The sequence below is a fragment of the Lepidochelys kempii genome, chromosome 1, assembly GCF_965140285.1.
Source record: "Lepidochelys kempii isolate rLepKem1 chromosome 1, rLepKem1.hap1, whole genome shotgun sequence".
Lineage (NCBI taxonomy): Eukaryota > Metazoa > Chordata > Testudines > Cheloniidae > Lepidochelys > Lepidochelys kempii.
This window is the reverse complement of record NC_136380.1, coordinates 45767989-45784781: the sequence shown is the minus strand read 5'-3', so window position 1 is coordinate 45784781 and position 16793 is coordinate 45767989. Positions and strand designations below refer to the sequence as shown.

At 47.0% G+C, this 16793-nt stretch overlaps 1 protein-coding gene across 1 annotated transcript; it reads right to left on the bottom strand.

Annotated features, from left to right (window-relative positions):
* Window positions 1–5937: 5937 nt before the first annotated feature.
* Window positions 5938–8627, bottom strand: RASL11A (RAS like family 11 member A). Its single transcript, XM_073321111.1, has 4 exons — window positions 8275–8627; window positions 7720–7776; window positions 7520–7599; window positions 5938–6773 (listed from the first exon to the last, which is right to left on the bottom strand). The coding sequence occupies exons 1-4, from the start codon at window positions 8396–8398 to the stop codon at window positions 6321–6323; spliced, it is 714 nt and encodes a 237-aa protein (XP_073177212.1). The 5' UTR covers window positions 8399–8627; the 3' UTR covers window positions 5938–6320.
* Window positions 8628–16793: the final 8166 nt, after the last annotated feature.

Genomic DNA, 16793 nt, shown 5'->3' with positions numbered 1-16793 from the left:
AGTCCCCGATTTTGGGGTCTTTTTCTTATATAGGCTCCTATTACCCCCCCATCCCCTGTCCCGATTTTTCATGCTTGCTGTCTAGTCACCCTACGTGGTGGACAGTGGTGAGTTGCACAGTGGCATACCTACCCATGGTGTGTCCCACTGTGCACTGATGCAAGCACTCTCAGTGAGTACGCACAGCACCAATGCAAAGAGCTAAGTATGCACAACCACAAGCAATGCACTAACTGAGGTGGCTGGATGCCAATGTAACCTGCATCGGTAAAAGTTTGTAGTGCACATTGCCTCAGAGAGACTAGTGAGCAGCCTCAGTGAGGGAGCAGATGGCACTGCAGTCTGATTATTGTGTGAGCCAGGCTGATTTGTTGAGGGTATGCAGAGAGATAAGCTCTCTAGGCAGCTACCCCAATGGTTATAGTGTTGGAAACTGATGTCTCAACATCCTCAGGCTCCAAACTGTTGCAAGGTTACATCTTCTCTATTTGTCTGCAAAAACCTTTCCTTCCCTTGCACCAACAGCAGTGAATTGCTATACAGCGATTTCAAATCCTAGGAAGATGAGGGGGTTTTCAGCAACATAAGACACCTGTTATTGCTGTTAGTGCCTGATGATCTCTCCCTTATTGTGTGCTTTTGCCTAGTTATCTCCCAGCATTGAAGTCATCCCATTGTGCTTAGCAAGTATTAATTTTAAAATGAACCAATATCTGTTCTGAAGTATACCAAATAAGCAGGCTCCTGTCAAGCTACCCATAGGCCAACAGCATTCTCCTTAAAATGTTTCTACAGCGCTTTCAGTTACCTTTGGGCCCAATCATGCAATCCTTACTCAAGCAAAAATCCCAGTGACTTGCCCTCAGTGGGAGTCTTTGCCTGAATGACGGGTATCAGTTTGAATCAGATTTTGTTTTCTTGACAGAAAGTGGCCTAGTGAGCGTTTGAATCACTTTATTTCCCACTATGGGAGGGGAGAATTTAGTCTCCCCTTCCCAGAGCTGTGCTGATTACCTGTACTTCATGGTATTGGCTCACAACCACGGCAGGGTGGGGAGGAGAGAAACCATTTCACACTCCATTTGAAACATGGGGAAAGGAATCAATTTTAATAACGGGAAAAGCTGCAATTAGCCTGTGAGGGAAATATTTCTGCTTCTAAGAATAAATTACCATTTATCAACCATGAGGACTAAAACTATTAAACAAACAGCATGGGACAGTTTCCTGGTAAAATATGTATATAATTTTAATGGAAGTTTGGGCACAGATCTAGAGCATGATATGGCTTTCAGGGTCCCAATCCTGCAAACTGCTGCATGCAGACAGACCCTTCTGTCCATTCAGAGGTCATCAAAGTCAGTGGGGCTCTGCCTCGGAGTGTCTGCCCCACAGAACAGCTTGCAGGTTTGGGTCGTTGTATCTGAGGCATTCTCATATGAATTGCCACTTGCTGTCAAGAAATCAAACTCTGAATGGCAAACAAACAAATAGGTTTTTTTAAAAATCACAAATGAACCATCTATTGAGCTGTATAACATGCAAATTTCACTATGAAGCTTTGCAGATGTCCAAGAAAATGTGTGCTTCATTTCTGACTGCACCCTGATTGCCCTTTTATGAATGTAATCAGAGAATATAATGGATTTATTCCAAATACCCACTGGCATAACAAGTCAGAATCTAGGTTTAGATATCTGATCCAATTTTTTCTTGGACAACAGCATCATATAGTGGGAAGCCACGTAAATGCATTACCCAGAAACCTTTTCTAATCAAAAAACTGTTTTGTTTTTGTTAAATACTGGGTGGGTGGTGATGGCGGCGTTAGCACAGAATTGTAACTAGTTTATCAGAAAAACAGGATGAGGTAGTATTTTGTGAACTCTGTTCTACCCCGCATCAGGTTTATCAGTGTGTCATTCTGAACTGCTACCTCCGGAAAATGTTACTTTTTAGAAGTACGTCAGCAGCACGGTTGAATCACTATCTTTGTATAGTCATTCCCCAAAGTATTGTTCTCTAGAAGTGACAAATGTGGAAATGACTTCAAACCCATGGGAGTAGTAGTAGTAACTGGATGTGAACCTGGTCCTGCCCTTACACTGGTGTAAATCAGGAGTAACACCGGGACTTGATTCCAAATATGCTTGCACTAACTTTAAATAAGGAGTGACTCCATCAAAAGTCAATGGAGTTACACATGTAAAACTGGCTTAAATTACAAAAGAATTAGATCCAGGTATTTTAGTACTGATGCCTTTCTATTTAGGTTCTAATATGCTATTTAGATTAATAATATTCTAGTACTGATGCTTTTCTAATAAGGTTCTGGCCTTATTTATGGTCCTTGTCTTGAGATTGTTACTGCAATAAAATGCATTTTGAACTCAATAGGAGTTTTGTGTGAATAAAGACAGAAGGACTAGTTTCCCACTGCCTTGCGCCTCTTGGGCATGCATCATTACTATTCTGAATTTTTAGTAATTTGCACAGGTGTGAATGATGACACACGATGCAAGGCAGTGGAGAAGCAAGCCCTGGATAAGGATTGGATCCCTACATAAATGGAACTTTTTCTCAAAAAAGCTCCTGGCATATATTTAGGATACTGGAAGCCTTGAACTGAAATACTTAGAACAAGCTTATGACAACTGGTATTTTAAAATTCAGAGTCTTAAAAAGCATAATGGGATGATTTCAATACTGGGAGATAACTAAGCAAAATAGCTCAACAGGGGAGAGATCATAAGGTAATAACAGTCATAATAGTGTGTGATGCTGCACAAAGTGCTGTTGCTGAAAATCCACTCATCTTATCCTTTGAAATTGCCTTGATTTGGCTTAGTCATAGTGGTGGGAGGGAATGAGAGACAAGTGTGTCTTCTTCCAATATAAGTTAATGGGCTTATCGATGAAGTGGGTTTTAGCCCATGAAAGCTTATGCCCAAATAAATTTGTTAGCCTCTAAGGTGCCACAAGAAGCAACTTGTTTAGTTAAACTTTGTGAGGTGGTGGGTGGGGAAAGAATTTCACAAATCAAATGTAGTATACAACAGTGGGGTTGAGTTGTGTTTCCGAAACTAAAGTCAAAGGTCTTAAACAACAACAAAAACTATTACTACAGCCTTTTCCTCTGAACTATATCTATAGTTGTAGTTTGTCTTTCATTGCACTAAAACTATTTACAAACACACAACAGTAGACACTTATAGTCTACTAGCAATAGATGCTTATAATATACCTTAATAAGGGACGTCCATTTTGGGGAAGTCTTTCATATGCATGTCATCAAGTGGCATTTATTTTTGTCAGGTTTTTCAGAGGGCCTTTCCATGGCTACTAATTAACCAAAGGTATATGTGCCCAATTTGCAATCCTAGTTCGGGATTTCAATGAAGTGTTTGTGGGAGGCAGACTGCCATAGGGTCTGCTCCTGCTTCTTTTCAACTCAATTGAAGCTATTTCATTCGCTTCAGTGGGAGCAGGAATAGATATCTAGCAAGTACTGAGGCCAAAGCCAGCCTTGATTTTAATGTTCTCTGTATGCCCGTGACAGGTATGACAATTTCCTGGACAAACTTATTGAATTAAGCTTATTAGGAGTTCATTGTATTAAAAATGCAAATGTTTATGTACTATTGTATATAATGTCTCTGGGAGGTGGGAGCGAGGGGGTGGAGACGTGACTAACGTAAACCCTGGGAATTGTTATGAGCTTCAGCAGGTTATTTGAAACAACGTGCCAGATGACACTTAACTACATTCATTGTTAAGGAGCCTGGTAGCATCTTAAAGACTAACCGATTTATTTGGGCATAAGCTTTTGGGGGTAAAAAATCCACTTCTTCAGTCACTCCATGCATCTGAAGAAGTGGGCTTTTTACCCACAAAAGCGTATGCCCAAATAAATCTGTTAGTCTTTAAGATGCCACCAGGCTCCTTAAAGACTAACCGATTTATTTGGGCATAAGCTTTTGGAGGTAAAAAATCCACTTCTTCAATCACTCCATGCATCTGAAGAAGTGGGCTTTTTACCCACAAAAGCGTATGCCCAAATAAATCAGTTAGTCTTTAAGGTGCCACCAGACTCCTTGTTGTTTTTATGGATACAGACTAACACAGCTACCCCTCTGATACTGTAGTTAAGTAGGTTTCCTGGAAACAATCTTGGGGGAAGGTGTATGCAAACATACCCCCTCTATTATGCAAGAGCTCTGCTTTTTGAAGCCTCACCCTGAGGAGCGAACCATTGTCTGTTGGTTGCCTGTTACACGAGGACAAGATCAGAAGCCCAAACTGTGTAAAGGGGTGACTCACAGATGTGCTTGTTCTCACACAAGGCAGTTATGAACTTGTAACCACACAAAACCCCCTTGGTGGGTTTTGAAGGACAGACTCCTACCAGGATCCTTGCTGGAGTTGGAGTGATTTCAGGTAAGCTTATTAGCACGCATGGTTCTCGTTTTAATATGGTTTCTCTATAATGTTTGTGCCTTAGGAATAAATGTGCTTGCGTAGGAAAAGCTGTGCAGTACCTTTATAACTGTAGGCAGTTACACTGTTCACAGCCTCTGAGGGGGAAAGAAAGCAAAGCAGGTCTGCTTAGGCAGTCTGACTTGCTGGAGAATTCACACAGTGTAGACAGGGAACTGGGCAGCCTGAAAATAGCCCAGTCAGAAGGGGATGGAAACGCATGTCTCTGCCTAAGACAGCGGATGACTGGAGAACCAGAAGCCTGGGAGAGGGTGCCTGTGGTAGACCATAGAAGAGGAACAATGGTGCAGTTGCTAAAGGGGTTGTGAGAAGTATATGTTGGATGAACTCAGCCCTGAGTAAAGGCTGCAGGATTTGGGCCCTGTGGGATTTTAAAAATGGTATTTCTTTGCAGAGCATCTCCTCTTACTTGATGCTGCAGTCTATACACTACCCCAGATCTACATGTGCAATTCCCACTGATGTCAATAGGATTTCCATCTATAAATCAAGGCTAGCGTGGGGGGCGGATGGTGGAAGCATACTGTTAAAATTGTGTTAAGTCTGATGCCACAGCAGTGGCTGATATAGACAGAGGATTATGGATTTCATTGTAGCACCCACAGAGGATAGGTTGTGAAAGTAAAATATTCGTAAAAATAGCAAGGAGAAGATGGGGGGGGGGAAATAAAACCACCACCTGCATAACAATCTTTGGCCCCAGACACTGCTAGCTACAACTTCTATTGAAGCCTACCAGGAGTTAGGCCTGAGTGAGCATTTTATATAAATGGCTGGGAGAGCAAAGCTGTAGCTTGCCAAAATGGTGTGCATGTGCCATTAACTAAGACCATATTTCTTGTTCTAGTGCCTCTTAAAAACAGTTATTACAGCCATTCTGATATAGCATAGTTTACACTAGATAAGCCGTCACATAAATTCACTGCCTTGCCTTTGCATACCTATGAAAAAAGCCTTGAGAAAAACAAGTCATTCCTTTAAATACAACCACTTCTCTATAAATAGAATGTATGTCAATCAATTCTGTTCAGTAGATCTACTGCTATACTACTCAAAGAGCAATACGACAGCAATGCCTCCCACTTGTGACCGTCACAGAACCTCCAAAACCAGCACTTTGGCCCACAGTGTCTTTCAAGGAAACATTCATCCCTGCTGAAAATACATGGAAGCCAATGGATCTACACAAAGGATTACTTTAGGGCAGACGATATACACCAGTGATCTCCTAGTGCAAGGTATGTGGTAATGCTTGTATAATATAATGCATATTGAGAACAGCACAGTATAACAAAAATCCCAAGAGGACTTGTTGCCACTCTACAGATGCTGGCAAAATAACTCATATCCTTGCACACACTCAGGTACCAACCTGTCGGCCATAAAGGAGGGAAGGCCTGCTAAGTGTTCTGTTAAAACAGGACTATTGCGACTGAAGAGTTTGATCATTTCACCTTTAATAATACTTTCTCCATATGTAAAGCTAGTCAGCCAAGGATCTCACAGCATTTGACAAAAGGTGTTACATTATCATCCCCATTTTACAGATAGGAGGCACAGACACAGCAACATAGCCTAGATTAAACCGCAAGTCACTGTCCAAAACAGGACTAGAAACCACAGCTCCTGGCTCAATCCCTTTCTCTAACCACTAGCAAAATCCAGTTTGTTACAGCACAGTACTTCTTACAAAACTAAACAAAATATTGCATACTTCCACCCACCTGCACATCAGTGGCATGAGTACAAAAATAAATATTTTTTTAATATTTACAGTTTATAAAAAAAAAAGTCCATTTAGTTGCACATGACTCAGTGTTGGTTTACTTGACTTTGGAAGTTAGTGCCTGTTTGAAACGTCTCTTTAGATCTTGCATGTTAGGAGACTTGGGTCGAGGGATGATGGACGATCTCCTTTTGTCTCCACAGCTGCTGTGGTGTAGTTTGCTAACTTCCCTGCAAAGATACTGAAAAACATCACAGACCCCGTAGTAGTTTTCACTAGTGGAGATTTCTAAAAACACACTGCCCAGTTCATTAGCCAGCTGCATCCCCTCATTGGTCTGTACCTGCCTCGCATGGAGGAGATCCCCTTTGTTTCCCACAATAAGGATGGGAATTTTAGAGTCTGGATGGACTTTGCGTATGTGCTGATAGAGAGGACGAATAGACTGATAGCTACTGTAGTCTGTGATAGAATAGACCAAGAGAAAGCCCTCTGCCCACTTCACACATCTGGAAAGAGAGTCCAACACCTGTACAAAGCCTTCTTGCACCTGTAAAGGAATTATTGGAAGTTAGATAATGGAAAGATGAAGCTTAAATTGTACTACTTTCAAACACATTAATAAAGCAACAAAACATCTGACCACACTGTACAATGTAAATGAATTTTATTCCTATTTATTAGGAGGAAGGTCTGGCTATTTAAGGAATGGTTCAATTTTTGAGTCTTTACTAATTGATAGAGCTTAACAGCTTAATGCAGATTTAAAGAACACAATTGTGAAAACTAATGTTTCATCTTGAATCATTTTAAGATAAATTAGATGATCTAGTCGCTGTACATTTAGCTTCGTCCTAGATAATATAAATCACTATAGCACACAACATTTTCAAGCAAGCTACTCTAGCATATTCAATAAATCTGCAGGGAAAATTCTGGTTTTAGTCATGTTCTACTGGCAGCCTGAGTACATTATCATGCACATTCTAGTAGGTCTTAAATTTAGTATTTTAAATAAAATTTAATTAAAAAAGTCTTAATAAACTTTCAACATAAATAAGTTTGATATAAAATTGTATTCCAAACAGCCATTACAGATTATTTTGTACAGGCTTAAATCCATTCTATTTATGGAAATGTTTGCTAATGTACCTTTAATCACAGCTATTAGTCATAAAATAACTGTAGGCAGTGATGCGTGAATGATACGAATAGTAGGAAAGAAAGACAGCATTTCTGATTTTCAGTGGAGTTTGGATCAAGTCCTCCATTACTAGTTCAGAAGCATTTCTGTACCTGAATACATCCTGGTGTGTCTTGGATCTGTATGGAAACTTGATCTCCCTCTACATGAACAAGTCTTGAATATAAGTTTCCTGAGAAATAAATAAAGGTAATGAAAACTGTTGCTTTGGGGCAGGGGGAATAAATTCTAAAGCAACATGGTAGCTAGCATGTAGATTCTGCAAACAGACATTTAAAAAAAAAATCCTCACCTGTATTGGGTTCATAGTCTCCAATAAACCTCTTCGTTAGGAATCGAACAATCATAGCTGAAAAGAACCAGATGCTTTTATTAATAGCCGCATGGCAAAACACACTACAATCATGCTCCAGCTCCTCTTGCACTCCCAGGAGTGTACATCTACAGGTTTATCAGTGGAGATTAATGCATAAAGAGCTTTAAAAAAATTGTCATATTTGGATTGGAGGGGTGTACAGCTAGATCAAAGCCAGTCAAAGGAACAAGAATTGGATAATAGGCTTGGCCTGCCTGGCTACTGGGAAAACTCTGTGGCTGTGAAGGAATTCTCCAGCTCAGGCAGGAGGCATCCCTGACTTCGGCACTTCTCTCCTGACCAAGGGCCACGTCCACAAACAACCCAGAGAGACTCAGCCAACATCCTTCTGTTTTCAGGGAAATTCCTTCCCTCAACCCCCCGGGATCTCTACGTGCGATGGAGCCCGGCTGTCTCCCGCTCCCCAGCCCCAGCTACGGCCCTCGACCGCGGCTCCCAGCCCACGGCAGTGGCTCGCCCAGCGCAACTCACCGCTTTTGCCCACGCTGCCGGCCCCCAGCACCGCCAGTTTGATGTCCCGGCGCTGGAAGAAGTCCGAGGGGCACTCCAGGATGGGCGCGAGCAGGAAGTTAGTGGACATGGTCGGCGGGCGCATGGACAGGGAGGGGTCGGGCCGGGCCGGGAACAGCAGCGTGTGCCCCACAAACACCGGCGCCGCGGAGGGAGCCCCGCGGGCGGCAGGAGGGCAGCCGCGGCAGGAGGCAGAGGGGGACGAGGCGCTGCCGGCGGCTGCAGATGTTGCGGCTGCCCGAGCCGCCTCTGAAGCCCGAGCTTTTAAAGGGATCCCGGCGACCGCTAGGAGCCGCCTCCTCCCCTCGCCGCCCAGCCCCGGCGCTGGGGAGGCTGAGCCCGGCGGCCGTCGCTGCGTGCGCACGGGGCGGGGTGTGCGCAGACAGCGCGCACGGCAGCCGCGGCTCTGCGCGCCTTCGGGCTCGGGCGCCGGCTGCCGCGGGTCAGGGGGCTGGTGGTGACCCATTGGCCCCGCCGGGGGAAGCGCGCCAGCCACAGGTGAACCCGCTAGAGCCCCGGCCCTGCAAACTCCCCTGGCAGCTTCACCGCCCGCCGCCCCCTGGCTGCCGGGGGCCGCTCCTGGGCGAGTGTGCAGGCGGGGCGGGGGCCTGTAAATGTGCCTTTGCTTATGCCGCTGAAAAGACACCAGCGGGCGCACAGAGCCCTCGGCGTGGAAGGCTGGAAATGACCTGGCAGGTCCTCAAGTCCAGGGCCCGATTAACTTTTTGTGGGCCCCCAATTGGGGAAATAGGGCATGTGATGGGGGGCGGTCTGCAGAGCGAGGGGCTGGTTGGGGGCAATGAAGTGCAGCGCAGCGGGAGTGGCCCCCCTCAGCCCAGCACAAGGGCACGGTTTACAAACCCACAACTGCGAGACGCACACTGGCCCACCTAGCCCTGTGCTGCCAGCCTGCCCCTTCCACACTGCCCAGTGCCCTGCCCTTATGCCCAGCGCCCCCTCACCCAGAGACTTCCCCCACAGATCCCTATGCCCAAGGCCCCTGGACCCGCTACGCCCAGCGCCCCCTCACCCAGAGACTTCCCCCACAGATCCCTATGCCCAAGGCCCCTGGACCCGCTACGCCCAGCGCCCCCTCACCCAGAGACTTCCCCCACAGATCCCTATGCCCAAGGCCCCTGGACCCGCTACGCCCAGCGCCCCCTCACCCAGAGACTTCCCCCACAGATCCCTATGCCCAAGGCCCCTGGACCCGCTACGCCCAGCGCCCCCTCACCCAGAGACTTCCCCCACAGATCCCTATGCCCAAGGCCCCTGGACCCGCTACGCCCAGCGCCCCCTCACCCAGAGACTTCCCCCACAGATCCCTATGCCCAAGGCCCCTGGACCCGCTATGCCCAGCGCCCCCTCACCCAGAGACTTCCCCCACAGATCCCTATGCCCAAGGCCCCTGGACCCGCTATGCCCAGCGCCCCCTCACCCAGAGACTTCCCCCACAGATCCCTATGCCCAAGGCCCCTGGACCCGCTATGCCCAGCACCCCATGCCCAGAGACCCCTTCTGCTGACCTCCCACCACAACTGCACAGCACCCTGCACACCATACCCCCTGCCCCGCTCCCCTCCCCCACATCCCCTACTGTCCAGCACCCCCTTCACGGTCCCACCATCACAGCTGTACAGCACCCCATATTCCTGAGGGAATTCTGCATCAAATTCTGTGCATAATATCTTAAAATTATGCAATTTTTTAAACACAATAAATAAATGTGGGAAGCTCCCCCATGGCGGTGGGGAGCACAGGCCACTAGCTGCGTGGAGGTAGGAGAATACCCTGCAGCCTCCCCCGCCCCCTTGGGACAGGGACTTGGCAGTTAGGCTGAACCTGACACAGCACAAGGGCTATGCGTGCCACAGAAACATCTTGGGGCCCTGCTCCTTTTGCACTAGGCACACCAGATGTGGGCAGGAAGGCTCAGCCTGGCAGCAGGATCCAAGTGCAGAGAGACTTAGTGTGGGGGGATCCAGATGGGGGTCACAGGGTTCTGTGTGGGGCAGTCTGGGTGCAGGCAGCTCAGTGGGGGATCTGGATGCACAGGGAGGTTCCAGGTGCAGGGGCAATGGGAGTCTGCAGGGAGGACCAAGTGAAAGTGGTTGGAGCTCAGTGGGGGGTGGTCTGGGTACAGGGGAGGTGGGGCTCAGTGAGGAGGGTGTCTGGGGGTGGCTCATCGGAGTGGTACAGATGCAGGGGAGGTGGGGCTTGTTAGGGTGAGCGTTTGATGGGCCTGCTTAACAGGGGAGCCCCAGCTGCTGCCAAGGGGATCCACATGCTGGGCCCCCGCTTCCCCTATCCCCTTCTCTTCCCCATCCTATGCCCCTTCCCACCACTCCATCTCCTCCTCATCCCACCCACTTCCTTCCCCCCTGCTGCCGCTTCCCCTATCCCCTTCTCTTCCCCATCCCATGCCCCTTCTCCACCGCTCCATCTCCTCCCTAGGCTTGGGGGGCAGGGGGAAAACCGCCCCCCAGCATGAGCCTGCAGAGCAGGCTGGGGCCAGGTCGCTCCATTTCCTGCCACCTGGTGATTGCAGGGCAGGCCTGACACTGCACTCACAGGGTGACGGGAAGTGGAGCGACCCGGCCCCAGCCCGCACCACTCTGCTTCTCTAACTCCCAGCCTTGGGACTGGGGGGCAGGGGGGAACCGCCCCCCAGCACTCACTGGCGGCATGGAGCGGTGAGTGCAGGGCGCGCCCAACCCCTGCTGCAGTCCCCCAGGACGTTGCTCAGAGGAAGGGGTGGAGTGGGGGCGGGCCTGGGGCAGAACAGGGGTGGGAAGAGGTGGGGCAGGGGCTTTGGGGAAGAGGCTAGGTGGGGGCGGAGCAGGGGTGCGGGCAGCTTTCCTGGCCGGCTCAGCCAGCCAGGGGATCAGTCTGGCCAGGGCCCCTGCTGATTCTGGGCTGAGCGCCATGGCGCTCAAGTCCAGCCCCCTGCGCTGTGGCAGGACCAAGTAAACCTAGAGTTCATCCCTGACGGGTGTTTGTCCAACCTGTTCTTAAAAAAGCTCAGATGCTGGGGACTCCATAACCTCCATTGGAAGCCTATTGCAGAGCTTAACTACACTATTAATTATAATGTTTTTCCTAATATCCACCCTAAATCTCCCTTGCTGCGGACTAAGCCAATTCCATCTTGTCCTGCCTTCAGGGGCTATGAAGAATAATTGATCACCTCCTCTAACAGCCCTGAACTTATTTGAAGGCTATCAGCCCCCCTATCTCCTTTTCTCAAAACTAAACATGCCCATTTTTTAAACCTTTCCTGGTGGGTCAGGTTTTCTAAACCAATCATTTTTGTTGCTCTTCTGTGGACACTCCCTAATTTGTACACATTTTTCCTGAAGTGTGGCACCTGGAACTGGACACCATATTCCACCTGAGGCCTCACCAGTGCCAGGTAGAGCTAGACAATTACCTAGACAATTACATGCACCTTACCTACCACACTCCACTTTCCCACGAGAATTGGGACAAGCAATGCAGGAAGTGCGGCTACGCCAACAAGACACTACCCCACGTCTTGTGTAGCTGCAAGCCCCATTCCAGAGCCTGGCAGCTGTGGCACAACGCCATCCAAGATCGCCTGGGCAGAGCCCTCCTGCCACCTGTGGGGAAGACAGCCATGAACTCTGCCATCCCCGGAACCGACAGCCAACTGTGACCGGAAATCATCATCACCAACGAGGACCAGAAGAAGATCATCATGGTGGACATCACAGTGCCCTTCGAAAACAGGACTCTGGCTTTCCACGATGCCCGATCTCGAAAATTGGAGAAATATGCCCCTCTGGCTGACACCCTGAGAGTTAGGGGCTATGAGGTCCAAACTCACGTGGTGATCATCGGAGCCCTGGGTGCATGGGACCCCGGTAATGAGCGAGTGCTGAGAGAAGTGGCGTTGGTCAACGCTACACTTGGCTAATGTGTCATGGTGTCAGACGCCATCAGGTGGTCGAGGGACATCTACATAGAACACATTGTGACAGGTTGGATCACAGAAACCCCCTTGGGGCTGCCAACTGATGTGCCAAGACTACTGCTGCCCCTGCTTTCCCTGCCCTCCTAGCTTGGGACTTCAGTGTCCTGCCTGGTTTGAGCCAGACCCACTAGCCTGCTGCAAACTCAGACCCAGGTCTGAACCACGTCCCCTAACAGCTGTAGGCTTAATTGAAAGCAGCTTAAGAAGTGTTCCTGTCTTTAACACTCAGATGCTCAACTCCCAATGGGGTCCAAACCCCAAATAAATCCGTTTTACCCTATATAAAGCTTATACAGGGTAAATTCATAAATTGTTCACCCTCTATAACACTGATAGAGAGGTATGCACAACTGTTTGCCCCCCCCTTCCTCAAGTATTAATACATACTCTGGGTTAATTAATAGGTAAAAAGTGATTTTATTAAATACAGAAAGTAGGATTTAAGTGGTTCCAAGTAGTAACAGACAGAACAAAGTGAATTACCAAGCAAAATAATATAGAACATGCAAATCTATGTCTAATACAGTAAAAAAACAGAATGCAAATAAAAACCTCACTCTCAGAGGAATTCCAGTAAGCTTCCTTTTACAGACTAGAGTCCTTCTAGTCTGGGTCCAGCAATCACTCACAACCCCTATAGTTACTGTCCTTTGTTCCAGTTTCTTTCAGGTATCCTTGGAAGTGGAGAGGCTATCTCTTGAGCCAGCTGAAGACAAAATGGAGGGGTCTCCCACAGGCTTAAATAGACTTTCTCATGTGGGTGGAGACCCCCTCCTCTCTCCTATGCAAAGTCCAGCTCCAAGATGGAGTTTTGGAGTCACCTGGGCAAGTCACATGTCCATGCATAACTCAGTTTTTACAGGCAGCAGTCATTGTTCACATGCTACCTTGAACTTCATGTAGATTTCTTGTGTGGATTGGAGCCTTTCAAGATCCATTGTCTGTTAAGTGCTTCTTGATTGAGCACTTAACTTGCAAATTCCTTTTTAAAGAAGCTGACTAAATGCCTTACTAAGGCTATTTAAAATCAAACATGTATACAGCCAATATTCATAACTTCGAATACAATAATGACACATGCATACAAATAGGATGAATAAATTCAGTAGACCATAACCTTTACAGAGATATGTTACATGGCATATGTAGCATAAAACATATTCCAGTTATGTCATATATACATTCATAAGCATATTTCCATATAGCCTTATGGGGTGCACCATCACACACATCACCGGCCATTGGCAATACTAGGAGGGATGACCTGGGGTACTGATGAGAAGCACAGTCAGGAAAGTAACTCAAATACTTTCTTGATGGACTGTCTTTTTTCTCTAAATGGACAACCTATCCTAAATTCTCAAATTCTGAGGCACAATCTTCACTCATTGATATGTTTTGCTTTCCACCACCAACTCTGTGTATAACTTTTTTCATGAGTGATGTACCCAAATGCATGGAAGCTAGATATCTAAACTGTATTATTAAATTCATTCACCCAAATTTGGGTTATTGCTGATTATGCACTATGTGTATCTTATGACTTTAAAAACAAACCTTTTTATTTGTGGGTAATCTAAGCACTATAACCAGATGTACAGACACTCTTTTCTCAACCTATGTATTATATAATTTTTTTAACATTAGCTTTAATAGCAATTTTAAATCTGTTTCTCTGGGGTCAGAGGCCTGCAGCTGACTGGCTGGCAAATTAGCCTCACCCACTGCACCTGGGAACAGACCTACAACTTAACTGGCTGATCCTCATAAAAGGAGGAGCAGACTAAAGAAGAGGGGGCTGTAATACTTGCTGGAGCTTGGAGCAAATTTGGGGAGGAGCAGCTCCAAGAAACAGAAGGGAAAGTCCTGTTATTACAAAAAAGGCTCTGAGGTAAGAGCTTGTGGGTTGATGAGCTTGTGGGGTGAGGGACAGACTTGGGAGAAAGGGATTTAACCTATACAGACTGTGCTGAGGTTGTGAAGTGTTGATTCTGGTTTCTGTTATGAAGGTTTGAAATAAAACCCACAGCAATTAATCTGATTGGAAACTACCTTCCCTGGATTCTGTGAGAGGGCCCAGGGGTGGAGCTGGCTCTGCAGGCACTAGTCTGCGTCTAGCTCAGAATGATTTTAGGCTTTTTCACAACTCTATCACACTGTTGACCTCTATTCTGTGAGATCCACTATAACCCTCTGACCTTTTCAGCAGTACTAGCACCAAGCCAGTTATTCCCCATTTTGTTTTGTGCACTTGATTTTTTGCTTCCTAAGTGAAGCACTTTATATTTGTCCTGACTGAATTTAATTTTATTGAATTCAAACCAAGTCTCCAATTTGTCACGGTCATGTTGAATTCTAATCCTGTCCTCCGAAGTGCTTGCAACTCCTCCCAGCTTTGTGTCCTCTGCAAATTTTATAAGCATGCTCTTGACTCCATTATCCAAGTTACTATTGAAAATACTGGATAGTACTGACCCCTGGGGGATCCCAATAGATACGCCCTCCCAGTTTACCAGTGAACCATTGACGATTACTCTCTTTGAATGCAGTTATGCACCCACCTTCTAGTAATTGTATGTATACCAGGGGTTCTCAACCTCCTTTTTTTTTTCCCCTGAGGGGGCCCCCCCTCAACATGCTGTAAAAACGCCAGGGTGCAGGGCTGGAGGGGGGGAACCCTTGGGTATTGGCATAGTTTGACTTCTATTTTGCGGGGGCTCAGACCAGCTCCACACAGCAGGGTCCGGGGAGGAAGTGCCATCTCCACCCCTGGCTCACCTCAGCAGGCCACCCAGCCTGTCTGGGGATGTGTGCTGGTGACTACTTTCCAAGGGCTCTTCCTGGCCTGGGTCCCCACGTGGGCAGCTCTGATCAGCTGCGTGAGCAGTCAGAGAGGGCTGGGAGCTGAGGAGCAATTGCAACCCTGGCCACAAGCAGTAGATGGGGGAATACCATGGCTGCCCACTCCATGGCACCACCAGCCAGAGGAGCAGCTGCACCTTGCTTCCTGCGTGGGGTGGGGGCTGAGGGAGAGAAGGCGGTGGGAGAAGTGTGGAGCTGCCCCCAGGACTGCCCCACTCTGGGTAAGGCACTGCAGTTTGGGGGGCAACCCCCTTGTGCCCCCTCAATTCTGCCCGTGGACTAGGGATTCTGCTGGGGCTTCAGCGCTGCCACTCCTGGCTTCAGCAAGTGGTGGTGAGGGGGAGCTCAGGGTTTCAGCTCTGTGCTGCTGGGTTGGGGGGGGGGGAGAAGAGGGGTGCTCAGGGTTTCAGCCCTGTGCCACTCCCAGCTTCAGCCCCACGGTGGGATGCTAGAGTTTGGGGTTTCAGTGTTGGGGCCTTGTGGCTCCCCTGAAAGGGCTCACAGGCCCCCCCCCCCCGGTTGAGAACTGCCAATCTAGACCATATTTCCCTAGTTTGTTTATAAGAATGTAATGTAGGACAGTGTCAAAAGCCTTAATCTAATGTGATACATGTTTTATTTTAGTAATTGGGAGTAAATCATATACTTTATTTTTTCATTTTTCATATAAAGTTATAAACCTAATTCATTTTGCTTTTCATTTATCATTGACAAATACTCTTATTTTCATATCCAGATATGTCATCCAATAACCAATATTGGAAATCCAGGCTCACGTTAATTAAGGTTCATCTGGGAGGAATCTGAAAGTGCTCGGGGGCGGGGGGAAGCCACGGGTTTAAAATAGACTTTTTTAAAAAGTGAGGCAAATATTAAAAATGAAATGCTTCTATTACTAGAAATAGATAACACAATTACTGTAGCACTCAAGTCCCAATCCTGCGAGCAATTGTGCACATCCTCATTTTTATTCATGTGAGGAGTTGCACTGGCTTCAATGAAATTACTTATGCATGTTCATTTCTGCCAGCAGGTAAGAGTTTGCTGATCTGGGCCTTAAAGAATTCATAAAAGTGTGTGTGTGTGTTATATATAATTTTACCATTAAGGGTTATGACACAAACCAGCAAAAGCTAACATGTAGAACTAAAATGCTAGAAGGTTCTCTGTCAGAACATGACTTTAAAAAAAAAAGTAGTAAATTGAAAAAATCAAGTTTGTGTCTTTGTTAACCACCTATAGGTTGTGTTTGATGCAACTATTACAATACAAGAGAGGGATCAAAGTAAAACTTATCAACCCCCCTACTTTCATTTGTGATAGTGACAAAGTTCAGGGCAACTGCATCTGCACTCCCCCTCTATGATCCACTGTCAGACTCCTGGCTCCCCAGCTGTCAGGTCTCCTGGGTGGAGACATGTTTTTCTTCCTCCTGACCAGGGTATTCCAGGTTGCACAGCTCGCTGCCTACACTGATATCCCAAGAAAATGAGTGCCTAAACAGGCCAGCATCTGTGCTTCTCTTTCTCTTTAGAGACCGAAAACAGTGTAATTGCCCACGGTTAAGGAACTACACAGCTCTTTCTAAGCAAGCACCTTTATTCTTAAGGTGAAAGCAGGGGAG

What these genes read in the sequence shown, in the direction of transcription:
- RASL11A (XM_073321111.1), bottom strand. Translation starts at nt 8,398, where the DNA reads ATGCGCCCGCCGACCATGTCCACTAACTTCCTGCTCGCGCCCATCCTG. An exon ending in AGACTATGAACCCAATACAG is followed by an intron (nt 7,600 to 7,719) that starts GTGAGGATTTTT and finishes TTTATTTCTCAG; the next exon opens with GAAACTTATATTCAAGACTT. An exon ending in ACACACCAGGATGTATTCAG is followed by an intron (nt 6,774 to 7,519) that starts GTACAGAAATGC and finishes ATTCCTTTACAG; the next exon opens with GTGCAAGAAGGCTTTGTACA.